At 42.4% G+C, this 23,730-nt stretch overlaps 1 protein-coding gene across 3 annotated transcripts in view; it reads right to left on the bottom strand.

Annotated features, from left to right (window-relative positions):
* The window catches only part of ARHGEF33 (Rho guanine nucleotide exchange factor 33), a 70,525-nt gene that overhangs the window by 16,148 nt on the left and 30,647 nt on the right, over nucleotides 1-23,730 (bottom strand). For all 3 annotated transcript variants that reach the window (XM_040993982.1, XM_040993983.1, XM_040993984.1), the window contains 7 exons: nucleotides 18,429-18,593; nucleotides 17,998-18,119; nucleotides 15,369-15,511; nucleotides 12,160-12,219; nucleotides 10,658-10,882; nucleotides 8,123-8,252; nucleotides 2,097-2,229 (listed from right to left, as the gene is read on the bottom strand). In XM_040993982.1, coding sequence (XP_040849916.1) covers nucleotides 2,097-2,229; nucleotides 8,123-8,252; nucleotides 10,658-10,882; nucleotides 12,160-12,219; nucleotides 15,369-15,511; nucleotides 17,998-18,119; nucleotides 18,429-18,593 — 978 coding nt within the window. The remainder of the gene's footprint in view (nucleotides 1-2,096; nucleotides 2,230-8,122; nucleotides 8,253-10,657; nucleotides 10,883-12,159; nucleotides 12,220-15,368; nucleotides 15,512-17,997; nucleotides 18,120-18,428; nucleotides 18,594-23,730) is intronic.

The following is a 23,730-nucleotide window of genomic DNA, read 5'->3' as shown; positions in this document are numbered from 1 at the left end:
TTACGTCATGAGCGGGATCCTTCTGAAAATGTTAGGATAGGAATTGAATTGTTTCTTTTTTTTTTATTTTACACTTTTTCCTTTCTTTTGTCTTTTTGTTGTTGTTTTTGCTTTTTCTAGGAATTGATTTTGACACAAAATTGGTTTACACATAAACTGTAAAACAATGTATTAAATGTATTTAGCTGAAATACATTTTATTTAATTTAAATTTTAAATACTTGCATTTAAAAATTATTTAATAGGTCTATTATTTTATCATATACTACACTATATTATTGTATTCATATATTTTATATTAGTGTGTATTATATTTAACATTTATTATTAAATTATTAACTATATTATTAACATTTTTAGATGATGCAGTTGTATAGGCCATGGGATGTCCCCTCTCCCTTCCTAAGTCCCCTCTCTGCACTGATTTCCCCTATATTATTATACTAGTATAGTCCTTCAAAAATAATTTAAATGATTTGATTAAAATAATTTATTCTTAGGTTGTTCTTGCTATTCATTTATGTAGCAGATAGAGAAAGCTATTCTCTGTCAAGACAAAGTTATATAACAATAATTTTTATAACAATAGTTTTGATGACCAATGGTAACACTGCTGCGATGTCTTGCTTGTATTACCTGGTACCTGTAATTATAATAACACATCTGTACTTTAAATGTATTTTAATGACCTCAGTATTCTGCAGTTAGTTTTGTCTTGATCCAAAGAAGTACCAAGAAGTTTCATGTATTCCAATGTAATTCAGAAGACTGGAATCAAAACGATGGAACACAGCACCATAAATTGAAGCAAAGTAACTTGTGGGGAAGAAATGTAAAGAAAATAGAATACTTTCCCTGCAGACTGATTTGGTAAGATAATTAGGTTTTCTGATTTTCAAAATTTTGAATTACAATAAAAAGAAAATTTTATATGCCTGAGAAAGCAGCAGAAGATGGCCTGAGTGTGTTGGCTCTTCCACATGGGAGATCTGGATGAAACTCCAGGCTCCTGGCTTCAAACTGACCCTTGCCTAGCCACTTCAGCTATTTGGAGATTGAACCAGCAGATGGAAGAGCACTCTCTCTCTCTCCTCTTTCCAGCTCTTTGTAACTGCCTTTCAAATAAATATTTATTTAAACAAACAAAAAAAATTGGTGAGGGTCCCAGCATGGTAGCCTAGCAGCTAAGGTCCTTGCCTTGCATGTGCCAGGATCCCATATGGGCATCAGTTTGTGTCCCAGACACCCTGCTTCCCATCTAGCTGCCTGCTTGTCGCATGAGAAAGCAGTCAAGGATGGCCGAAAGCCTTGAGACCTCGCACCTGTGTGGGAGACCCAGAGGAGACTCCTGGCTCCTGGTTTTGGATCAGCTCAGCTCTGGCCATTGCGGCCACTGAGGGAGTGAATCAGTGGACAGAAGATCTTTCCTTTTTTGTCTCTCCTCCTCTCTATATATCTGCCTTTCCAGTAAAAATAAATAAATCATTGAAAAAATGGTACATGGATTTCAATTTTATTTTAAGGAATGCTTTATATATGCCCACAAGAGCCAGGATTAGGCCGGGTCTCACAGGGTGGTGAGGACCAAGGCACTTGATTGCTCATCAGCTGTTTGAGGGTGAGCAGAAAGCAGGAGCAGAGGCAGGGCTGCAACCCAGGGACTCTGACACGGAGGGAGGCATCCTAATGGCACCTTAACCCACTGCGCCAAATGCCTACCCCAGATATATTTTTTATCCCATTTTTCTGCAAGCTTTTAGAAGAATTCTCACAAATGTTCAACATGTACACCATGTACCTGCTGAATGGGGACAGTTATGGTAAAGTATAAACTTACAAACTTGAAGTTATAAGACCTAATGAAGTTCTAATCACAGATCTCCAACTCCCCAATTAGCTTGGTGAGTTCAGCCAAGTATTCCAATCTTTTGGAACCTGATTCATTTTCTGCAGAATGAGGTTAACTTAGATCTTAGTGATTCCTTTAGCTCTAGAATTCAGCGACTCTAGATTCTCTGTTTTAAAAAAAGAGAGGAGTGAGATGAGACACATATCCACATAATTAAAATGTACAGCAGGGGAGGTAAGCGCCTTACCTCGTCATTGGTTAATTTAAGAAACAAATCTCCAAGGACTCCTTGGCGTGGCCACTTCAGGACCCTTTCCTGCAGTGCATGAAGCAAATCCAGGTGCTGCTGGACAAGGTATCGTAAAGAGCCAGGGAAGAGGCTTAAAACAGAACAGAGAGAATCATACCAATCAAGTGTAGAGAAAAAAGGAGTTTATAGAGCAGGTCCCACTTGCAGGTCTATGTTAGGAGTTTTCTTTAAAGTTGGGCGTTGGAGACCTAACTTCAGCTGTCCTCAGAGTATGAAACAACCCGTCTTGTGACAGCCCTGACTACTGTGTAACACATCATCCAACCTTTAAAAAGGCAACCTCACACACTCTCAATTGTATAACAATCAGTGGATATTCTAAGAGATTTTTCCCCAATGTTTTGAAGTTATTCCAATTTGATATACCAAATAATCTAATGGTGCTATAAATGATGGCATTTAAAGCACACTGACCAAAATTAATCATAGTTAGCTCCTGGATAGGAGACCATTACAAGTAGAAGCACCTGTTCAGAGCTGATCTCTAGAAGTTTAATGGGGTAGGGCCTGGCACAGTAGCCTAGTGGCTAAATCCTTGTCTTGCATTCGCCAGGATCCCATATGTGCGCCGGTTCATGTCCCAGATGTGCCACTTCCCATCTAGTTCCCTGCTTGTGGCTTGGGAAAGCAGCAGTAGAGGATGGTTCAAAGCCCGGGACCCTGCCACCCATGTGGGAAACCCAGAAGAAGCGTGCAGCTCCTGGCTTCGGATCAGCTCAGTTCCAGCTATTGAGGCCACTTGGGGGGTGATCCAGTGGATGGAAGATCTTCCTCTGTTTCTCTCTGTAAAAAATCTGACTTTCTAATAAAATAAACACATTAAAAAAGGTTTAGTGAGGCAGAGTATATAAAAGGGTTCCTTTCCCCTTTTCTTTGATGTGTAAGAGCACACTAGGCAAGGACAAGTCTTGCCGGGGGAGGATCCAGACGAGGCTTGGCCTGCTGCTTGGTGAGATCAAGGAACCCCTGCTCCAGCCTCACTTGCCTCTCCTCTATGCCCCATGTGCCCCACATTTTTTGGAGGAAATCAAGGGAAGAGGAGAGGAGTCAGAAAATAATGGGATGGAGAGGGGAGGCAGAGAACTATAGGAGGAAAGGATGGACGGCAGAGTGACCAGGGGCCTATAGAAAGGAGAAAGGAAAACACAGGGAAGAATTTGACCTCTAATGCAGTGATCCGGGGGAACCAAAGGTAGTACCCTTTGTTCTTTCAAGATTACAAAGATGAACAGGATGGCATCTTCATCCCTGAGAGCTGGATTTATTCATTTCAGTCTGTTAGGGTCTACTGAGTGTAAATCCATGGACAGGGTGCTCTGATGACAGGCAGACCACAGGACATCAGGTTGAGAGGAGAACTTTCCAACCCATTTCCAAACAGAATAGACACCCTGTGGCTGGAGCTCAGAAAAGACAAGCACACAAGAACGGTGCACCCAGAGCCCAGCTGATCCATAAACACAAGAGGGTGGTGTTCTTAAGAATGGAACAGTGCGTTTGGAAGATCTCCAGTGGGCTGCCAGAAGACACACACGCTGGTAAAATCCCATCAACCTGATGGAGGGAAAGACAGGTTACACTGAAAGAGCAAGGTGCTATATCAGCAACAGGCCCAGCTATGCAAGAAGGCTACCCACACAGAGGCTGAGAATTCTGTTGGGCAACATTCCCGCTGTGATTATAAATGACGTTAGGACTCCGTGGTGACATGTGACTTCATGAGTTGTCCAAACAAGCTAAGTAATAGTCTTTGGATTCTCTATGTTCCTTTGCTTTCCTTTTCCTTCCCCTCTCTGCAGTGTTGTCTTCTGATCTACTGTGACCAACACTGATACACTTTGACCAACACTGTGACATAGTGGCAGAGCTGGAGAGCAGGGCTGGCCAACCAGGTGAGCATGTGAAATTTCAGAGTTGGGTCAGGGAAGGCTAATGCTCTAATGACCAACAGTGAGTCCTGTACCAAATATTGAAAACATACTTTACATTTTTTAAATTGAACAAAAAAAAACATTATTTGAAATTAGGAAGAAGGTGAGTCATGAGTTAGAGAGCAGAGGGAGAGAGAAGCAAGACGTAGAGATGCAATTCATTTAACCGTCTAGTGTCAGACTTGCTGTCCGGAAACAATTTCTCACAAAGACAAAAGTACTTGGCATTCAGTGTGTTTTTTTTAATTCCTTACTGAGAGTGAAGTTATAGTGAGAATAGTCAAGTCTTTCTTAAAGTCCTCAAAGTTATTTCCACCTCTAACAGTTATTGTACATCAATGTTGAGGGAAACCAAGTAAAAGCACTCAAGGGAAGCTCATGGGTAAGCTTAGATTAATAGGTCAGTTCTTGCCAGTTTCATGTTGGAGGCCACTGTAACTCCTGTCATGGAGCAGCCACAGGTGACAACTACAGGAAGTGGATCTGGAGAATTAAATATGCGCGACTGACGGTGATGTGTAGAGCCAAGCTGGACTGAGTTCCTAGCAGGCGTGGCACCAGCATTTGCCTTATCAGTCTGCGTGGCCATCTTGCAGGGCTCATCATTGTCCCTTCACAAACATTCAAACGGGGATTGTGGAATCCTGTGCTCGTGACTCTGTGTCAGTCACAATGATGACAAATGCACCAACATTACAATTTCTGTGATTGTCCAGACAATGAACAATAGCCTACAAGTTCTGCCCAGCCTTCAGCAGGCAGTTCGGGCCTGCAGCCTCCAGTCCTTCAGCCAGGGTCAAGCCTGGCTTGAGCAGGGCCTTCTGAAATTCATCTTATTCTTGGGAAAACCCAAAGTGCTGGTAGCCACAGGTGTGGGTGAGTGTCAGGCTATGGTTGCAGTGGGTGTTTTCAGTCCAGGCCACTTTCCAACAGAGTAGAAAGTGCTGCGGGCATGGAGTTTGCCAAGAGAAAGGTTGCAGATATTAGTAAGTTGTTCTGTTTTCCATAAGAAAAGTACTAACTGAGAAAAGTAGCAATGTCACTTCGCTCTGGATTTCAGTCAGTTTGTCTAGCAGCCTAAAGTATGCATGGGGATTCCAGAAAAGCTCGGAAATAAAAGAAGAAATAGAGTGAGTGAAGGAGGGCAGGGAAAAGCTAAACTGATGCACACAGGTGGTGACACTGCTAAGCTCAGAGAACGTGAACTCATACTCAGCAATGATTAGGAGGATCAAGCTTTCTTCTTTGCCTTCTCTGTGAGAAGGGAAATACAAGTTTAACTTAGCAAGTAACTAACATGAGTAAAATTCACGTGGATATGATGAGATGAGATGACTATTATCTTACATTTATTAGGGTTGTATTATTATTGAATTATTTTAATCTCAAGGGATTTGGAAGAAGGATCCCCTCTTTCCTCCATGACAGGTAGAGAGAACACCTTAGGACAGTAGAAAGTAGGGACCCTTCGCAGTAGCCTAGTGGCTAAATCGTCGCCTTGCATGCGCCAGGATCCCATATGGGCACTGGTTCATATCCCAGCTGCTCCACTTCCCTTACACCTCCCTGCTTGTGACCTGGGAAAGCAGTAGAGGATGACTCAAAGCCTTGGGACTCTGCCATCTGTGTGGGAGACCTGAAAGAAGCTCCTGGCTCCTGGCTACAGATCAGTTCAGCTCCAGCTGTTGTAGCCACTTGGGGAGTGAACCAGCAGATGAGAGATCTTTCTCTCTGTATCTCCTTCTTTCTGTATATCTGCCTTTCCAATAAAAATAAGTAGTTTTTTTTCTTAAAATAAAGAAAAGGTTTGAGTCTTCAGTGAGGTAAGGAGATATTTAGCACCCTTACCTGGCAAGTTGATGAAGATGTGAAGGACGAACTTACAAGCCGTTCAAGAAGGAAGTATGAGTTTTGAAACAGGAAGAGACCTGGCCTGCTCTGGCTGTCTGGGAAATGAGTAAGAAGCTGTGCAATGTAGAAAGGACACAGGGACAGGCTTGGACAGCCCCCTGTTCGAGAGGTGGCACTAATGGGCACGGGGGATTTGAACTCCTCTGCTCTTCGCCTTCCTCATCTGTAAGGCAGAGCAGTTCAGAAGGGTGCTGATGAGTTCATGGAGTTATAAGTCAAGAATTTCACCCTCAGGCCTGGTTACCACGTTCCAGAGCAAGTATGTCTTTCTTCCTCCACCCTTCCTTGTCCCTGATAAAGGCAGTGGTCTGAGATGCCCTAGTTACAAGGTCAGAAAATAGAGAAGGGAGACAAGAGAAGCCATTTAGCTAAAGGATTTGGGCTAAACCACGGCAGCAACAATGTAAGACCCTGTTCCGCATCCAACGTAAGCATATGTTGAATCCCTTGATGCAAAACAATGCAATCACCAGGGTGCCATCTCACTCTGCTTATAGCTCCAACCACAAACTAATACCTACTTCTCCTTCTAGACTGCCCTTCCATCCCAAAACTTTGCCAGTGCAGGAGCAATGTAAGCACTGTATGCTTCTATGTTTTCTTTCATCAACATTTTCGTCACGAAATACTCTAGTTTCTTCTGACAGCCATGTTTTTTTGCTTGCTACGTAGCCCTGCTGCTGGTGACCCAGGGAACATGTCCCAGGTTCCACCCTTTCTTTCAAGCCAGTCCAGCCTCTGCTACTTAGTAACACTAACAGCTCAGTAACTCCTCTTATTTCAGAGATCTCGTAGTTTCAAAAGTTTTGATCTAATCCTTTGCTGTGCCTTTCAGAGATGAGGAAGAGATGCTACTGGTCTGGAATCTCAGATGTGGAAGTGAAGCAAGACCAGGAGGCAGACTGGTCTTTAGATTTGACCAATGAACCCCGAGCAGATCTTTGGCATCAGCAAGATAGCCGTAGAAGACCTCAGAAGTTTCCAAGGCTTAGAGGGACAAGGCAATGGGAGGATAGAACAAGTTGGGGGGAGAAGTTCAAAAATCAGAATTCAGTAGGAAGAGGGGCCACTGGGAAGAGGTGAAGCCCAAATAAGTCGCTGTTGGTCACAGCATTCTCTGAGTCACACTGTTATACTTTCTTGTCTTTTTACATGATATCTGCCTTGGGTTTGCAGGAAAGCAGCTCTTGAAAACAGTCAAGCCACAGTGGGTCTATCAGGCACTAAATCCTCACCTGCAATATTGAGCTAGATTGAGCGACTTCTAAGTGACTTCTGAAGTGACTGGGGATATTGCTGGGTCAAGCAATACCAACTTTCAAGTAATTGCAAAGTCAAGTTAAATTGAGGGGGCAGTATGATAAGAGCAGGAAAATATAGTTAGGGACCTCCTCGGGTATATTAATCATTTGTAACACACCAGTATCTATTGATGGAATATGTTAAGTAATAATGCATCTTGTCCACATTAGTCCATTATCCAGACTTCCCATTTGCTTAGATCAGTCTTTTCCTATTATCCTGGATTACTACATCATCATTACATTAGATTTTGTTTGTTACCAGGTTTTACTTTCGTCCTTCCCAATTTCTCCCAACAGAGAGGAAAAAAATCTGAAGACTAGGAATGATGTGGACCCAGAAGCATTAGGAAGCAGGCCAGGTCTAGGGCTACTGTCCATCACCCATCCTACAGAAGCACCACTCCAGAGCAGAAGGTCTCCTAGTACCCGGAACTAGATCCCCTGAGTGAACAGCAAAGGTTCCAGGCCAGGGTTTCACTGCCCCCACATCACAGATGGGGTGTCCACTGAATAGAGCTAGCTCTCTGTGAGCCCCAGGACCCATAGGGAGAGGCAGGTGGCAGCACAGAGCCATGCCTCCCTGTCTGTTCACACTCTCCCTCAAAGTTCTCAAGATACAAGTCAGGGACACAGAAGGCCCAGGACATTACATGATCTGAGACTTGCCTGGGGTCACCTACTCTCACTTCCCATTTTCGTTGCAAAAACCGTTTCTAGATCTCTTTGTAGACCCCAGAATTCCCAAAGTGGAAACAATGAACAACTTACCTTAAATCCTAAGGAATCTGAAAAGCAAAGGCAATGAATACATGGATACCTTCTCTCTTTGGAATTCCTTTTTCCATCTGATCCCTGGAATGTTGCCTTTATCTTCAGGATCAGAGAGATGTTGATGACATATTTTCTTTCAGATTCAAGTAGTTCTAGGGCCACAGTCTGCCTTTTAGCTTTAGAAAACAAATCAAAGAGGGAAGTTTTGAAACCTACTCCTCAGAAATACTATGAAAAGACAGAAATGCGTAAAACGGTATTGAAAGCAATAAAAAGAGGTATCAACACATCTTGGGAACATGGAAGGCAGAATGCAGGCAGGGGGTTGTTCAGCAGAGTGAGGGAAGGCAACACTGGCATTTCAGTCTGCAGAAAATTCAGGGCACATCCGGCGCCACAGAACCTGTACATGACTGGCCATGCTGGAAACAGCTGCAATAGCCTGAGTCTATGTCCAGTGCCATCCACCCTCCACATCCCACTCTTTAACAATTGGTGCCCTTGCTTCCACTCCATGGGGAATGAGAAAAATGAAAGCTCAAGGCCTTGGGACTCTGCATCCACATAGGAGACCCAGAAGAAGCTAATGGCTCCTCAGCCTTCGGTCAACTCAGTTCAATTCTTGTGGCCATTTGGGGAGTGAACAGTAGGTGGAGGACCTCTCTTTCTGACTCTCCTCCTCTCTAAAATCTGCCTTTCAAATAAAATTTTTTTAAAACAATGAATTTAAACCCCTGCCTTAGCCCATGCGTCAACATTTATTCAAGAAAATCATAAATCACAATGTGAAAACTAGAACCATTAAGATACATAAGAAAACATGAGAATACCTCTAAAACCTTGGTGTGGGTAAAGATTTTTGAGGAAGACATGAAAGTTGAAAGCTAGTTTAAAAGTTTGAAATTGGCAAGTTGAACTTCATGGTTATTTTAACTGTGTTCATTTCAAAGACCATTAAGAAAGTGAGAAGGCAAGCTATTGGAAGAAACTATTCTTAATACAGATTTCTTACAGAGAACCCATATCCAGAATATGTATTATAGATAATAAAAAGACAAACAACCTGGCTTAGAATATAGGAAATAACTTAAACAGGCACTTCATAAAAGAAGATAAATGCAGGGCCGGCGCCATGGCATTGTGGGCTAAGCTTCCACCTGCAGTGTCAGCATTCCAACTGGTACAGGTCTGAGTCCTTCCTGCTACAATTTCCAGTCCATCACCACCCTAATGTAATGGAAAATGGCTCAATTGCTTGGTTCCCTGCATCCATGTGGGAGGCCTGGAAGAAGCTCTTGGCTCCTGGCTCTGTACCCACCTAACTCTGGCCATTGTGGCCATTTAAGGAGTGAACCAGTGGGTGGAAGATCTCACTGTCTATCTCTCCCTCTCTCTGTAACTCTGCAAAGTGAAACACAGAGAGGGGTTAATATGCACATATGTATGTGTGTGTGTGTGTGTGTGTACATATATACATCTCTGACGGGGTATCTGGTTCAAGTCCTGCCACTCCACTTTCAATGCAACTTCCTGCGATCATGCCTAGGAGGCAGCAAATGATGGCCTAAAAACTTGGGTTTCTGCACCTGTGGGAGAGACCGAGCTGGACTTCTGAGCTCCTGGCTTTCACTTGGCCCATCTGGAGTGGTGTAGGCATTTGAGGGAGTGAGTCGGTGTGTGAACCATCTCTCTCTCTTTTCGTCTTTCTGTTGCTTTTCAAATAAATAAATAAATACATCTTTAAAAGTTATGCTGAGAGAAAGAGGACAGGAACAAAATTTACACACCCTAAAACTCTATGTATATGAAACTTAAAAATAGACGAAAATAATTGATAGTAGTAGCAGTTGCAAGTGTGGTTCTTTGGAAGGTTTCTGATTAGACAAATACATGAGAGAACTTTCTAGGGTAAAACAAAAACACATACTGTGTATCTTGATCTGGGTAGTGATCCAGGGAGATAAATGCATGAACAATCAATGAGCTTAAATTTAAACTCTATGATTTTTGTTATTTTTTGTAGGCTTAACCTCAATGAGGTACTTTTAAAAAAAGTATCAGCATAAACTTTTTGTTTGAAATGCAGAAGCCAGTATCAGAACAAACTACCGCAAGGCTTTCAAGTGGTTGCTGCTGCTCTCCGTAACAGAATTCATCCTCAGAGTCCACTGGAGGGAACTATCACAGACTGACACAAGGAGGGTTCAGAATGAATTCATGTGATGAAGGAAAGGAACAAGGGATAAAAGGAGTGGGAATGGCAGGGACAGAATTAGTTGTAGCACTTGCTGTTTCGGTGGGAAACAAAACTTCTGCCTACAAAGGGCGCCACATCACTGACTGGATAATTCCCAATATTCTGCCCTCTTGTTTGCCATCCTATAGCTTCTCCCCGCTCCTCCCAAGCACCACATCACTAACTGTCATCAAACAAGTGGCAGCGGTGCCTACTGTGAGCGCCCTCTGAAAAGGAAACCAGCGCCTCTGCCCGCCGCACTGAAGTTGCTCGGACTCTGGGTGCTCCACCCTGGCTCCATCCTGTTCTGTACAGTTTCAGCCTGCCCCCGCTCTTGAAACTTACCAGCTAAGGAAGTTTCACCTAAGACATTTTCCAACGAACTGTGTCTCCCTGGGCTAGGTTCCTTGAGTTTATCTGGGTGGTCCTTGGTGACATATTCCTCGCCCCACTCCTTGCCCTCCTTGGGCTGCCTCCACACGCCAGACGAGAGGTGGCCCTTGGAGGGGATTTCTGTTGAGAGGCAAGACTTGAGGTTTTCGTCGGCTTCCGGAGTTGTTGGATTCACTCCTGGAAAATGAGCATCTGTTTTCAAGAGCTGGGTTTTTTTTGTTTGTTGGTTGGTTGGTTGGTTACTAATTCTTAACATATGCTTCTGTTAGATTATGATTATCCTTTAGGATTAAACATATCTGTTAATACAGGAAGAAGAGGGGGAAGATTTGGAAACAACATTCTCTCCCAAACCCCCCTAGTCCCTGACCCTTCCCACCCTGGTCAACTATGTAAACATTATCAAAAGTAAAAATAAAGGGCCTGGAGGCATGGCCTAGCAGCTAAAGTCCTTGCCTTACACGCGCCAGGATCCCATGTGGGTGCCCATTCTAATCCTGGTAGCTCCACTTCCCATCCAGCTCACTGCCTGTGGCCTGGGAAAGCAATTGAGGATGGCCCAACTTGGGACTCTGCACCCACGTGGGAGACGTGGAGGAAGTTCCTGGCTCCTGGCTTCAGATCGGCATAGCATCGGCCATTGTGGCTCACTTGGGGAGTGAATCATCAGATGGAAGATTTTTCTCACTGTCTCTCCTCCTCTCTGTATATCTGACTTTCCAATAAAAATAAATAAGTCTTTAAAAAGAAATAAAAATAAAATATGAAAAAATATATATTTATATCTGTCAATGTTCAAAAGTTTTCTCTCTGTTTCAGGTCTGTAAATTCTCTCATCTTTGTACATATCTCTTCTAAGTCAGTAGTCTTACAAAATAAACTTATAAAATAATATCATGACTCTATTGTAGTAGGTACTGCCTCTTCGTATCTGCTTCCTTTCGGTTGAGCACACCTGGTATCCAGAGTATGGAAACAGGAGGAGGAAGCGTGCCAAGGACAATGTCTTCCTTTGCAGTTTATCCCCTTGACCTTGATGATGGCAAGGTCCAGAAAGTAAGGTGGAAGGAAAGGATGGGGGCAGGGATACTGTCCAACATCATGTTGAATTCTTTCTATAGGAAATTACCTTTCGGAGGAAATCATAAAGTGTGTAGGATCCATGAAAATTATATGTCATTTATACTACATTTGTGTGTGAGTTTCTAGAGAATGTTAATTCGTGAGCCATTAAAATGAGCAGGAAAGAATCAAAAATCCTGGTAAATTTCTCCAGTGCTTCTCCATTTAAAGGAGTCATTGACCACCTCTCCACACACCTAGGAATCTCAGGAAGCCCCTGCCTTATCTCGCCTGAATTCTTTCATGTCTGATTTGAGACTGAATGTGTAGAAGCAGGAAAGATAGATGAGAGAAGGGCTGAATTACTAGAAGAAAACAAATACACGACTTACCAGGACCCATCATTCCCTTCACATTACCATCTCCCACATGGATGGTTCTTGAATCTTGGGCTGCAAAACAAGAGAAAAGCTTCCACTCGGTGTTCATTGACACAGACTAAGCATCTTTCAGGAGCTTGGTGCAGGGGACCAGCACACAGATTTTACAATTTTATAGTGGGGACATAGCAATAACATGACTCGATAAATAAAATCACAACATAAAGAGACATATCTAAAAAAGAAATATTAGTAGAACTTGCCTCATAGGATTACTGTTAAGAATTAACTCAGTATATGTAATTACTTAGAGTAACCTTTGGCATACTTTGGGTTCTGCATTATTTGACTGTGATGACGTTGGTAGTGATGCTGATGATAATAAGGAAAAGAGAAAGGTATGATTCAAATGTAAGTCAGACTTTATTACTACTCTACTTAGCCTGTGATCAGTGGCTTTTCTGTGTCCATGGAGAAGCCAGGCTTTCTGATGACCCTACAGCCCTGGACGATCTGTCCCCTACCCCACCCTCCTTCTCCTTTCCTCTCACTTTCACACCTCCAGTCTTCTGGCTTTGATCACTTCGCTTTGGCTCTATTGTCTTTCTGTTCTTTGAAGCTGTCACTTATGTTTCCATCACCACCACTGTGGCTTCCCCTCAGTATCTATAGCTAACTTTCTCACATCCTTCAGCTTTTACCTGGCACTCTATTGTAAATCACAGCCTCTCTGTGTCTATTTTTTCTTTAATTGATCCATATCTAACATACTACATGTTTTACCTGCCATGCTTATTGTCTTCTCCCCTCAGAACAAAGACTCCCTAAGGCAAGAACTTGTCTATATTCCAACACCTGAAACAATACCCGGGATGGATGGATGGATGGATGGATGGGTGGGTGGGTGGATGGATGGATGGGTGGATGGGTGGGTGGATGAATGGATGGATGGATGGATGGGTGGGCAGAGGAATATCAGGTGAAAGAGAGTGTATTAGATGGGTACCTAACCTGGATTTAATGGGTTGAAGGAAGGATTGCACCTGAGGAAGTTTGAAATCAGGAGATTTTCTAGCTTTGGGACCCTGCACCCATGTGGGATACCCGGAAGAAGTTCCTGGATCCTGGACCGGCATAGCATCGGCTGTTGTGGTCACTTGGGGAGTGAATCATCGGACGGAAGCTCTTCCTCTCTGTCTCTCCCCCTCTCTGTATATCTAACTTTCCAATAAATAAATAAATCTTTAAAAAAAAAAAAGAATCAGCACCCGTATGGGATCCCGGCACATTCAAGGTGAGGACTTCAGCTGCTATGCTATTGCACCAGGCCCAGCGATCAGTTTCTAATAAACAAAATGTGGCAGAAAGGATGAAATGCCACTTCTATGATGAGGTTTGGACTGTGGTTTCTGCCTCGAGCAATCTCTTAGACCATTTGCTCTGGGAAAAAGCAGCTACCCGTATTGTAAGGCAGCAATGGAGAGAAACCCAATCCACAAGCCCAATTCACTGCCATTGCCCATGTCAGTAAGTTCAGAAGTAGATGGGCCTTGAGTGGGGACCTTCACAGACATGCCAGCAATGGCCAGCCTCCTGGGAGACCCTGAGCTAATCCAGGCACAGACTGCCTGACTCCCAGCAACTGTGAGATAACGAATGTTTGCTATTTCAAACTACTGCATTTGGACATGAGAGATAACAGCAGAGCCACTTTACCATTAAAAATGAGCAAACTGATTTCTGCAAGTTTGAATTATTAATTCTGAGTTTAACAAGAGTTTCCACCAAAAGTATCTATAATATATTATTATGGCCCAATATCTCCAAAGTACTGAAACAACTCAGTGGAAGAAACTCTGACCACATCTACATAGCAGAAAAGCATGGGGGAGTTGCTACCAAACAGATTAAATCCATGTAGGTACTAGAACCATTTAGATCAGCTGTTTTCAGTGGAGGCAACATATCCTGTGATAATCCGCCCCACCCCCTGGGACTAAAGGTACATAAATTTGCTTAGCAAATGTAATTTTCTCTTTCAGATCAGTGAACGTGCTTATCTGCCCTAGGCTAGGCAATGAGCTGACTTTGACCTTGCAAGCTCATCCTGTCTTTTCTTATGAAGGACTACCAGCATTGGAGTAAAACGGGGAAAATCTGTCACGGGCTGGGAGTTTGTAGGGGGAAATCTCAGTCTACACCAAATTGTACCACATAATTAAAAAATTTCACATATATATATATAAAACACAAGTGCATCCTGTTCCCCCCCCCCCCAGCAAGGATCAATCTTTGAAAGCATACGGTCCACTGCGGTGGACCCACTCCTCAGATGAACCCGGTTTTTGCAGGCTGTGCCTCTCAGTTCCTAAAATAACTACCCAATGGCTAAACAATGAAAAATGAGAAGGTGGAAAACAGGTCTGTATTCTGCAGCACACTCATGCAAGCACTTTGATACAGGTTTTCAGATTCGGCTACTCAGAACATACTCTCTCTCTGCAACTGTAGAAACCAACTTGCTGCCTATCACCTGCTCTGCCTTCGAGGAATTCTCACTTGGTTGAGAAAACCCTGGGCCCGTCTTCTTAGTACTTTCTACACGAGACCAAAAAGGAAGGGAAAACGAGTATGTAAGCAATGGAAATGCCTACACCCATTTTTCTGTGTTTGGGTGCTTTGCTGGGAGTACAAGGATATAGCAAGCATTATTTAGTTTCTTTTTCCCGAGTTCCACACAGGTCCAGGAAGGCAGGTTTTTCAGTATTCATGTATTCCACGCCCTAACCTCTCTCACTAAGATCAGAGGTGTGGCCAGTGACTGAGCCCCAAGACAGCACCAGATCTGGTCTTCAGAGGCAGGCCATAGCTACTGAATTAAACCGCTAAAAGTATGATTTATTAGAGCAAATAATTTTTAGACATAGTCCCACTCACAAGTTGTATAATACTGATTGTACACTGTTCTTTAATTCAACTAAAATTTGGAAGGATCCAGATTATATTTCCCCCCCAAGGAAAAAAAAAAATCGTTAAAATGAGAAAGCCATCCGTGTTCTTAGACCCCCGAAATTCTTGTAGGCTTCAGTAACAACAGGAAAAATAATTCAATGCCTTATTTTCCCTCTAGCAAAAATCGAGGATCTAAGCCCATTCTTAGGAAAGCCCTGGGTTGCACGGGGGAAGCCCTGGGGTAGTTCCATGAGGTTGGTGAACTGTACCTTTCTCGTAGGCCTGCGCAGGTATAAGGTTGGTGAGATCTTCACTGGGAAGCACAGGCTCCGGGATGTTGATGGAACGGAACGGACTTCCCTGTGCTTGGGCAGGCCCGGCCTGGGAGCCGTGTTCTTCTTTTTGAGTTTTCCTGGGGAGGAGAAATGTAGGCGAAACTGTATCAATTCTTACTACATGACAGACTATATGGAGAGTCAGTCTGCAGCTTAGGAAAATGCCTGAAACAAATGGCTGATTTTGTATATTAACTTAATTCAATGCCTAAGCAGGAAAAAAAAAAAAAAACCTTCAAAGATCTACAAGTCAGCTTCTAATGAAAAATCACACTCTTATTTTTCTGTTAATGACTTCTCTGTCACCAAGATCTTTGGTGTTTGCAGGAGTGATAATTTGCTTGGAGTGATTTATTTTCACTAGGTGATATTTACTAAGTAATAACTAGTATTCAACTGAAAAAAAAAATTCACTCTCCAGGATCACAGAAATATTGGTCCCCATATTTCTTTTTCTTAATAAAAAAATGTATTTTCGGGCCCGGAGGCATGGCCTAGCAGTTAAAGTCCTCACCTTGAACGTGCCAGGATCCCATATGGGTGCCGGTTCTAATCCCGGCAGCTCCACTTCCCATCCAGCTCCCTGCTTGTGGCCTGGGAAAGCAGTCGAGTAAGGCCCAAAGCCTTGGGACCCTGCACCAGTGTGAGATACCTGGAAGAAGCTCCTGGCTCCTGGCTTTGGATCGGCATAGCATTGGCCATTGTGCTCACTTGGGGAGTGAATGATTGGACAAAAGATCTTCCTCTCTGTCTCTCCTCCTCTCGGTATATCTGACTTTGTAATAAAAATAAATAAATCTTAAAAATAAATAACTAAATAAAAATTTTAAAAATGTATTTTTATTAGAAAGGCAGATTTACAGAGAGAAGGAAAGACAGAGAAAAAGATCTTCCATCTTCCAGTTCACTCCCCAAGTGGCCACAAAGGCTGGAGCTGAGCTGATCTGAAGCCAGGAGTTTCTTCCAGGTCTCCTATGAGGATGCAGAGTCCCAAGGCTTCAGGCCACCCTTACTACTTTCGCAGGCTATAAGCAGGGAGCTAGATGGGAAGTGGAGCAGCCAGAATATAAACCAGCTCACGTATGAGATCCCAGTGCTTGAAGTGGGAGGATTAGCCAACTGAGTCATTGCACAGGGCTCATATTTCCCACATTTGTATTTTGCATGCTATATAATATTAAAAATATATCGGTAAAGATTATGTCTGTTCATTGGAAAAACTACTTGATTCTATTTGCTTGAGACATGGTTTAACAAATTTATCTTCAAGCATAGAATTTTAGAAAACTTGTAAAAGAAAAAATAATTGATGACCACACTATCTTAATACAATAATTGCTTAAAAATACATATCTTGGGCTGGCACAATGGCCCAATTGACTAATCCTCCCCCTGAAGGCATTGGCATCGCATATGGGTACTGGCGTGTGTCCCGGCTGCTCCATTTTCCATTCAGCTCCTGATTTGGGAGAATAGAAGAGGATGGCCCAAACCATGGGACCCTGCACCCTGCGTGGGAGACTCGGAATAAGCTCCTGGCTTCTGGCTTCGGACCGTCTCAGCTTCAGCCGTTGCAGCCATTTGCGGAATAAACCAGTGGATGAAAGATCTTCCTCTCTGTCTCTCCTTCTCTCTGTAAATCTGCCTTTCTCATAAAAATAGATACACCTTAAAAAATATATATGTATCTTGGCACCAGTGCTGCGGCATAATAAGTTAAAGTTCCAGTGCAGTGCTGGAATCCCTCATGGGTGCCAATTTGAGTCCTCCTGATCCACTTCTGATCCTGATCCCTACTAACATGCCTGGGAAAGTTGGCTGGAAATAGCCTGGGTCCTTGGGATCCACACCCACACAGGAGACCTGGTAGAAGCTCTCTGTCCTTGGCCTTGGACCAGCCCAACCACAGCCATTGTGGCCCCTTGGGGCATGAACAAGCAAATGGAAGATCTCTCTCTATATATAAATCTGCTTTTCAAATAAAAATAAATAAATCATATATAGATGTCTTTCTAGTTGTCTATATGAGCTTTTACAGTTGTAATAAGAACATTCAGGCCATTTCCTATCATTTTGGTTCACATCCTATTGTATTAAATGCTTTTTCATGAATAGTTACCATCCATTTTTGGTATCAACCAATTTCTGTGACTCGATAGCCTCATAATGTGCTAATCTGTGGTGTGCAATGGCCAGCTAGTTATATAAACATCGATGGTGGGAAAGGTATTCTTGGTACAGCCATACAAACCATGGCTATGGTTTTGCCTAGGATGAATTCTTTACATTTTTATTTACTTGAGAGGGGAGAGAGGTAGAATTCCCATCTGCTGGCTCCCTCCACAAACACCTAGGATGGCTAGAGCCAAGTGCTGCAGCCAGAAGTCAGAGACTCAATCCGATTCCTCACATAGGTGCCAGGGACCCAGCTACCTGAATCATTATCTACTACCTCTTAGGGTCTGCACTAGCAAGAAGCTGGCGTCAGGAGACAGATGCGACCTGAGATGCAGGCAACTTGACTACAAATGCTTGTCCCTGATGAAGTGTTTAAGACACTCACTTGGCTTTGACTTTCCGAGATTCTCTCCGCTTCTCCTGCTGAAGCTGTTCAATTTTCTGCTGCATTTCTTCTTGTTTGCAAGTTATGGCCTGGATCATTGACATGGCATTGCTCAGCTCCTCCTACAAATACAAACTACGTGTTACAAAGTAGCACGTGGGTTAAGGGTTACAACCCAATACCTACTCCGCCATAAGCTTCTATACATTTTAATCAAATGAACAAATAACAAATGGAAAATATACTCCAATGTGGCCTGTAATCAGAGTTTCAAAACAGAAAAACAGACTAGCTATCTCTCCATGACAATTAGTAATTGGCCTTAGAAGGGCAATTCTTATATTTGCTTGCTATGGGAAAAGATAAAATTTCCAGTCCTGTAGCAAAGACCAAGGTTCTCTTTTCAGCAGGAAACTAGAAGAGGGGCTTGCCTTGAAATAGTTCAAGGAATTCTTCATCTCGGTCACTTTTTCTTCCATGGAACATCGGCAGCTCTTAACCTTCTCTTCCAAAGCATATTCTCCATGTTGAATTCGTGTCAGCTCTTGCATTGCTTCTGTGAATCCAGTTTTGAGTTCTGAGGCTAGGGCCTGCAACTAAATAAAGCACAAAAAGTGAATTCACTTTGCTATAATTGGCTCTATATGGTACCATTCATTCCTGGAAAAAAAAAAAACATATTTTTGGTTGTTCAAGAAATCAGATTCCTGCAAATCTACAAACTTTACTAGGATACTGAGTTGAGATAAATTAAGGTAACCTTGGCCTCATTCATCGAGGAAAGGTTGTCTTCTTTTTACAGCATGTGCTAAATCTTGAAGTGATAAAAAAGCAAGCCATTAAGGTCATTCCTACAAGCTACTACTTGTTTTAACATTTTTTTTTTTTTGCTTGAAAAATACCAAGGCAGACTTGCTCCAGTAATTCTTGGAATCCAGTGCAAGAAGAGATAAATAATATTCTCCCTGGTTATTGTAACAAAGTAAAGGAGCATCAGTGTTATGGCTTAGCAGGAAAATTCACCACCTGAGATGCTGAGATCCCATAAGGGCACTGGTTTGAATCCTGGCTGCTCTACTTCTGATCCAGCTCCCTGCTAATGCACCTGGGAAAGCAACAGAGAAGGGCCCAAGTTTTGGGCCCCTGCACGTATGAGGGAGACCTGAGTTCCTCACTCCTGACTTCAGATCTGGCCAACTCCTTTTGCTATGGCTATTTGGGGAATGAACAAATGGATAGAAGAGTCTCTCTCTCTCTGTATCCTCCTCAACTTGTTGTGCTGCTTTCAAATAAATAAATAAATCTTTTAGAAAAGAAAGTAAAGGATAACAACGATAAAAATTCAGTATAACTAAGAATCGTTTTAGAAAGAAAAACTATCATTTTATTTAAATATATATATATATATATATTCAAGGCTGGCATCATAAAAAAGGAGGCAGTAGTTCCTTATCCTGGGACCTGTGTGTGGCACAGCAGATTATGCCAACCCTGGCAACACTGGCATCCTATATGAGCAATGGTTCAAGTCCTGGGGCTGTTCCACTTCCGATCCAGCGCTTTAATATTGCACCTAGGAAATTAATAGAAGATGCCCCAAGTACCTGGGCCCCTGCCATCCATGTGGGACACCTGAATGGAGTTTCCGACACCTGGTTTCTGCCTGGCCCAATCCCAGTCTTTGCGGCTGTGTGGGTAGAGAACCAAAGGATAGATCTATCTCTCTTTTATAATTTTATAAGCAAACCTTAATAAAAACAAAAAGAGGCAATGGAAATTTCGCCGACACTGGCCTTTGATTCATAAGGAAGACACAGAAATAGCTCCATTGGTAGGAGCTCAGCCTGTTGGCGTGATGGTATCATCTTCAGTAGCCACACCTGCTCAGGTAGCAATGCACATGCTGGACTTCATGGTCAACTCGCACACCATGGAAATTGTGTCAAGGTGGAGTACACATGAACAAGGGTCAAGTCAGGTAAGGTATAAATTCTAGCTCTGCCCAACAAATACTAAGGCTTCTTTCCAGAAATTTTCTCACCCACAGAATAGTTATCAATAATAATATCGATGTCACAGAGCTATACTGACAATAAAATTAGTAAATGAAGCTAACCACAACACATGCTTAATACATGTACATTCAATAAATTCTAATTCTTTTTTTTTCCTATAGGTAACCATCAAAAGTTGAGCACAAATAAAAATACAGAGAAAATACAGTACTTATAAAATTCAGTTTTATTTGTTGAACAAGTGAAAAAAGCAATTTCAACAGACAGAAAGTTGATAATGTATTAACAAGAAGCTAACACCAACATTACTTCCTTAACATTTTTGATTTTACGCTCTGCCAAGTAGAGGAATTTTTCACTCCACATCCCTCTTTAAACCAGAAATTTTGGAAGTTTCTTTTCTGTTGTTATAAACTTCCACCAAGGAAGCGATGAAAGAATCAGGATGTCCAAAGGATTCCAACTCACAGTGTCAGTTTCCCCTCTATAACAATCTAGCCCACATTATATCTTCAAAACACTGGATTTGGTGGTTGACTGTACTTCACAAGGGTTGGTTTTTAGGTTTGGGAACAGGGATAAATGAGAGGTCCCAAAGAGATCAATTTGAAGCCAAAAAAAAAAAACCCCCAAAAAACAGGACCTTCCAGAAAGACTGAGAAGCAGCATGAATGCATGAATGGATTTTCTCTCCGATTATTTTTACTTATGATTCATATTTGTGGTGGATGTTTGGCACATGTCCAAATTCAATCATTATGTTTTCTTAACTCACCCGGTCAACTACTTTCTGATCTGGAGATTGTCTCTATGTGAATTCATCTTCTGTGAGCAAAATAAACCACACTGATGGCTATCTAATATCAAAGCAAAATATATACAGGTTTTAAAACTGAAACAAGTGAACTTGACATTCTGTGTCCTCACATTCACTTTGCTTTTCTGCTTGGGGAAAAAAACAAAGGAACCACTATCCAACAGAAATAGGTTTCATTATCACTGCTCCCACAAGTGTTTGTGTGGAGTTTTCCCCAAAGTCAAAGGATGACACTAGAGACTTAGGGAAAGGACTTCTCATCCGTACAGTCTCAACCCTCAAAAAATGAAGAATTTTCAGAATGATTCCCTAACAGACGCTTTCTATGGGGACTCCAGAAACTCTGGAACTATCTTGAGCCATTTCCTCATCACATAGTCCTGACTTAGGAGGCCCCTGGGTGTCTGCTATCTTACTAACTTCACAGCCAGGGAGGGGAAGCCATTGCAAGCTCAATCACACCCTGACACAACATGTCCATTCTAAGACTCTCAAATGTGGAGTTGCTGTAGCTACTTGGTGTTGTGGTCCAGATCAACCTGACCACTCCTTTGTGAAGAAGAAACACTGGGAAGGCAGAGTCTTCAGATTTTTTCTGGGCTCCCTCTTCGGCTTTCTCATTTGACAGCCCACAGACCACCCCCAGGATTAGAAATGGTCTCTACCTTGTTCTCCAGCGAGTTGAACACGTTCCTCATCTCGTTGATTTTTTCGTGGAGCTGTTCTAGAGAGGTTATGATCCCTCCATCCTGCCGCTGGAGGCGGGCTCCCACAGGAGGTAGGTTCAGGGAAGACTTGTACTTGGAGGCCTAGGGTACCACAGAGGGCTTCTTAGGCTCAACGAAATGGGGGAGAGGAGTCCGAATTTTTCCTGTTTCTTTTTTTTCCTTTTTGTCCCCCCTCTGGTTTCTTAACTCTTCTTAAGATGAATTTTAGTCAGTGTCTTCCTTTTTTTTTTTTTTCCATCTACACGCTTCTGACCTCAAAGCTAAATTTGCATCAATTTCCACTTTTTTTTTCCATTTAGACTTCCCCTGCCTTTCTGCCTCATCACTAAGGTCAAGAGGCTACCATGCAGCAAACTCAGGAGCTGGGTGTCTGAACCTTGAGAACTTTAGAAAGGCACAAATGTGCATGTCTGGGGAACCTCTGCAAGGCAGGTCAAATTTTTACATCACTAAATTCGCTAACAGCAAAAGCTCAGGTGTTCTTGACAAGGATGTCAAGGTAATCACTTGGGTTCTCTCCTAAACCAGGGTCATTGCGGAAGAATTCTAGTTTTTCTGCCAAATTCCATTTGCAAGCTTTAGTTCCCCTGACTGATTCCCAGAAATGCGACGATCCAGAAGAGGAAAGTGAGCAGCAAGTTGGATGTTGAGTGTGAATCTCCCAGTTCTCTGCACTCCCTGCAGGAGTCATTCCTAGGGTTCTGTGGAAGTGAAAGTGAAGCATGGTATTCTGGAAGCTTCCTTACTGGTTCCTGGATCACGGAAAGACCCAGAAGAGTTACCTTCCCTGATGTGAGGAGAGACCGAGCAGGGACTTCAAAATTCTAGAAAACTTTCAAAGGCAGTTTTGATGATGAAACCTATTACTGTACGATTGGTTCCCATCATTTTTAAGTTACAAGTCCTCTTAGTAGATAATTTATGTTCTTAGATTGCTTCCATTACATAGAAAAATAATGAGAAAAAAATCATCCCAAATTGCATTACTTCAATGTAAAAATTAACTTTCATATTTTATTTTATTCTATGCAGACATAAAATTTATATGGTTGACATCACATTCTGATTCTGTCCTTTCTTACTATACCATTCTTTTCAACAGCTTTTAAATTAGCTCTAAAAATCTATTGTCGAACAGCTATAAAACATGGGCTAAGCCAGCATTTACCTGCCACTTATTTTGTTGTAAATTTATGTTGTTTGTAGTTTTTTAATATTAGAATAAACTATATTGTTATAGTTATATAATGCCTTTTGCTTAAATCTTTCTGTTTTTCAGATTATTTCCCTAGGATAAATTCCTGAATATGAAATCACTATACATAAAAAATAATAGACAATACTTGACTCAAAGGAAACTGTAGTCTGTTGCAGGGAGTAGCTTATTAAATTATTAATTACATTATTGATTACATAAAATACATTTGACCAGAACGTTCGAAAAGTTACAATGATCTGATTGCATACTCTTGGGAGCAGTCTATATGATCTTACCCTCTTGCCTTAATTATGGGAATCTTCTCATGTTAACAGAATTAAATGTTTAAAGTATATATGCAGACCCAGTGTGGTAATCTAGTGGTTAAAGCCCTTGCCTTGCACATGCAGGGATCCCATATGGGCTCTGGTTCATGTCCCAGCTTCCCATCCAGCTCCCTGCTCGTACCCTGGGAAATCAAAGACGGCCCAAAACCCTGGGACCCTGCACCTGTTTGGGAAACCTGGAAGAGGCTCTGGGGTCTTGGCTTCAGATTGGCTCAGCACCAGCTGTTGCGGCCACTTGGAGAGTGAACCATCTGTGAGAGCGCTGAATCCTAACCACTAGACCACCAGGGAAATGTTTGAGTGAACCATCGGATGGAAGATCTTCCCTCCTGTCTCTCTTCCTCTCTGTATATCTGATTTCCAATAAAAATAAAATAAATCTTCTTTTTAAATTAAAATAAAATACATATGCAAATGAAGTAAGTAAGGGCAAAACAAGGCACCTGACTCTAGCAAAGACATCCATGTGTTTCAGGAGATATGTACAGTAGACAAAGGGTGAGGGCGACAGGAATAAACTTGGGTTTATAACAAGAACAAATCTACTGAGCCTGCAAACCCAAGGGATGGTTGGATTATTCACCCTGACTCCACTGTTCTGGTGGCTGTTTTGTCTGGAATGGGCTGG

This window comes from Ochotona curzoniae, unplaced genomic scaffold, assembly GCF_017591425.1.
Source record: "Ochotona curzoniae isolate NIBS_2020 unplaced genomic scaffold, NIBS_Ocur_1.0 contig_883, whole genome shotgun sequence".
Taxonomy (NCBI): domain Eukaryota; kingdom Metazoa; phylum Chordata; class Mammalia; order Lagomorpha; family Ochotonidae; genus Ochotona; species Ochotona curzoniae.
The sequence above is the reverse complement of the archived record's forward strand: the minus strand, read 5'-3'. Positions and strand labels throughout refer to the sequence as shown.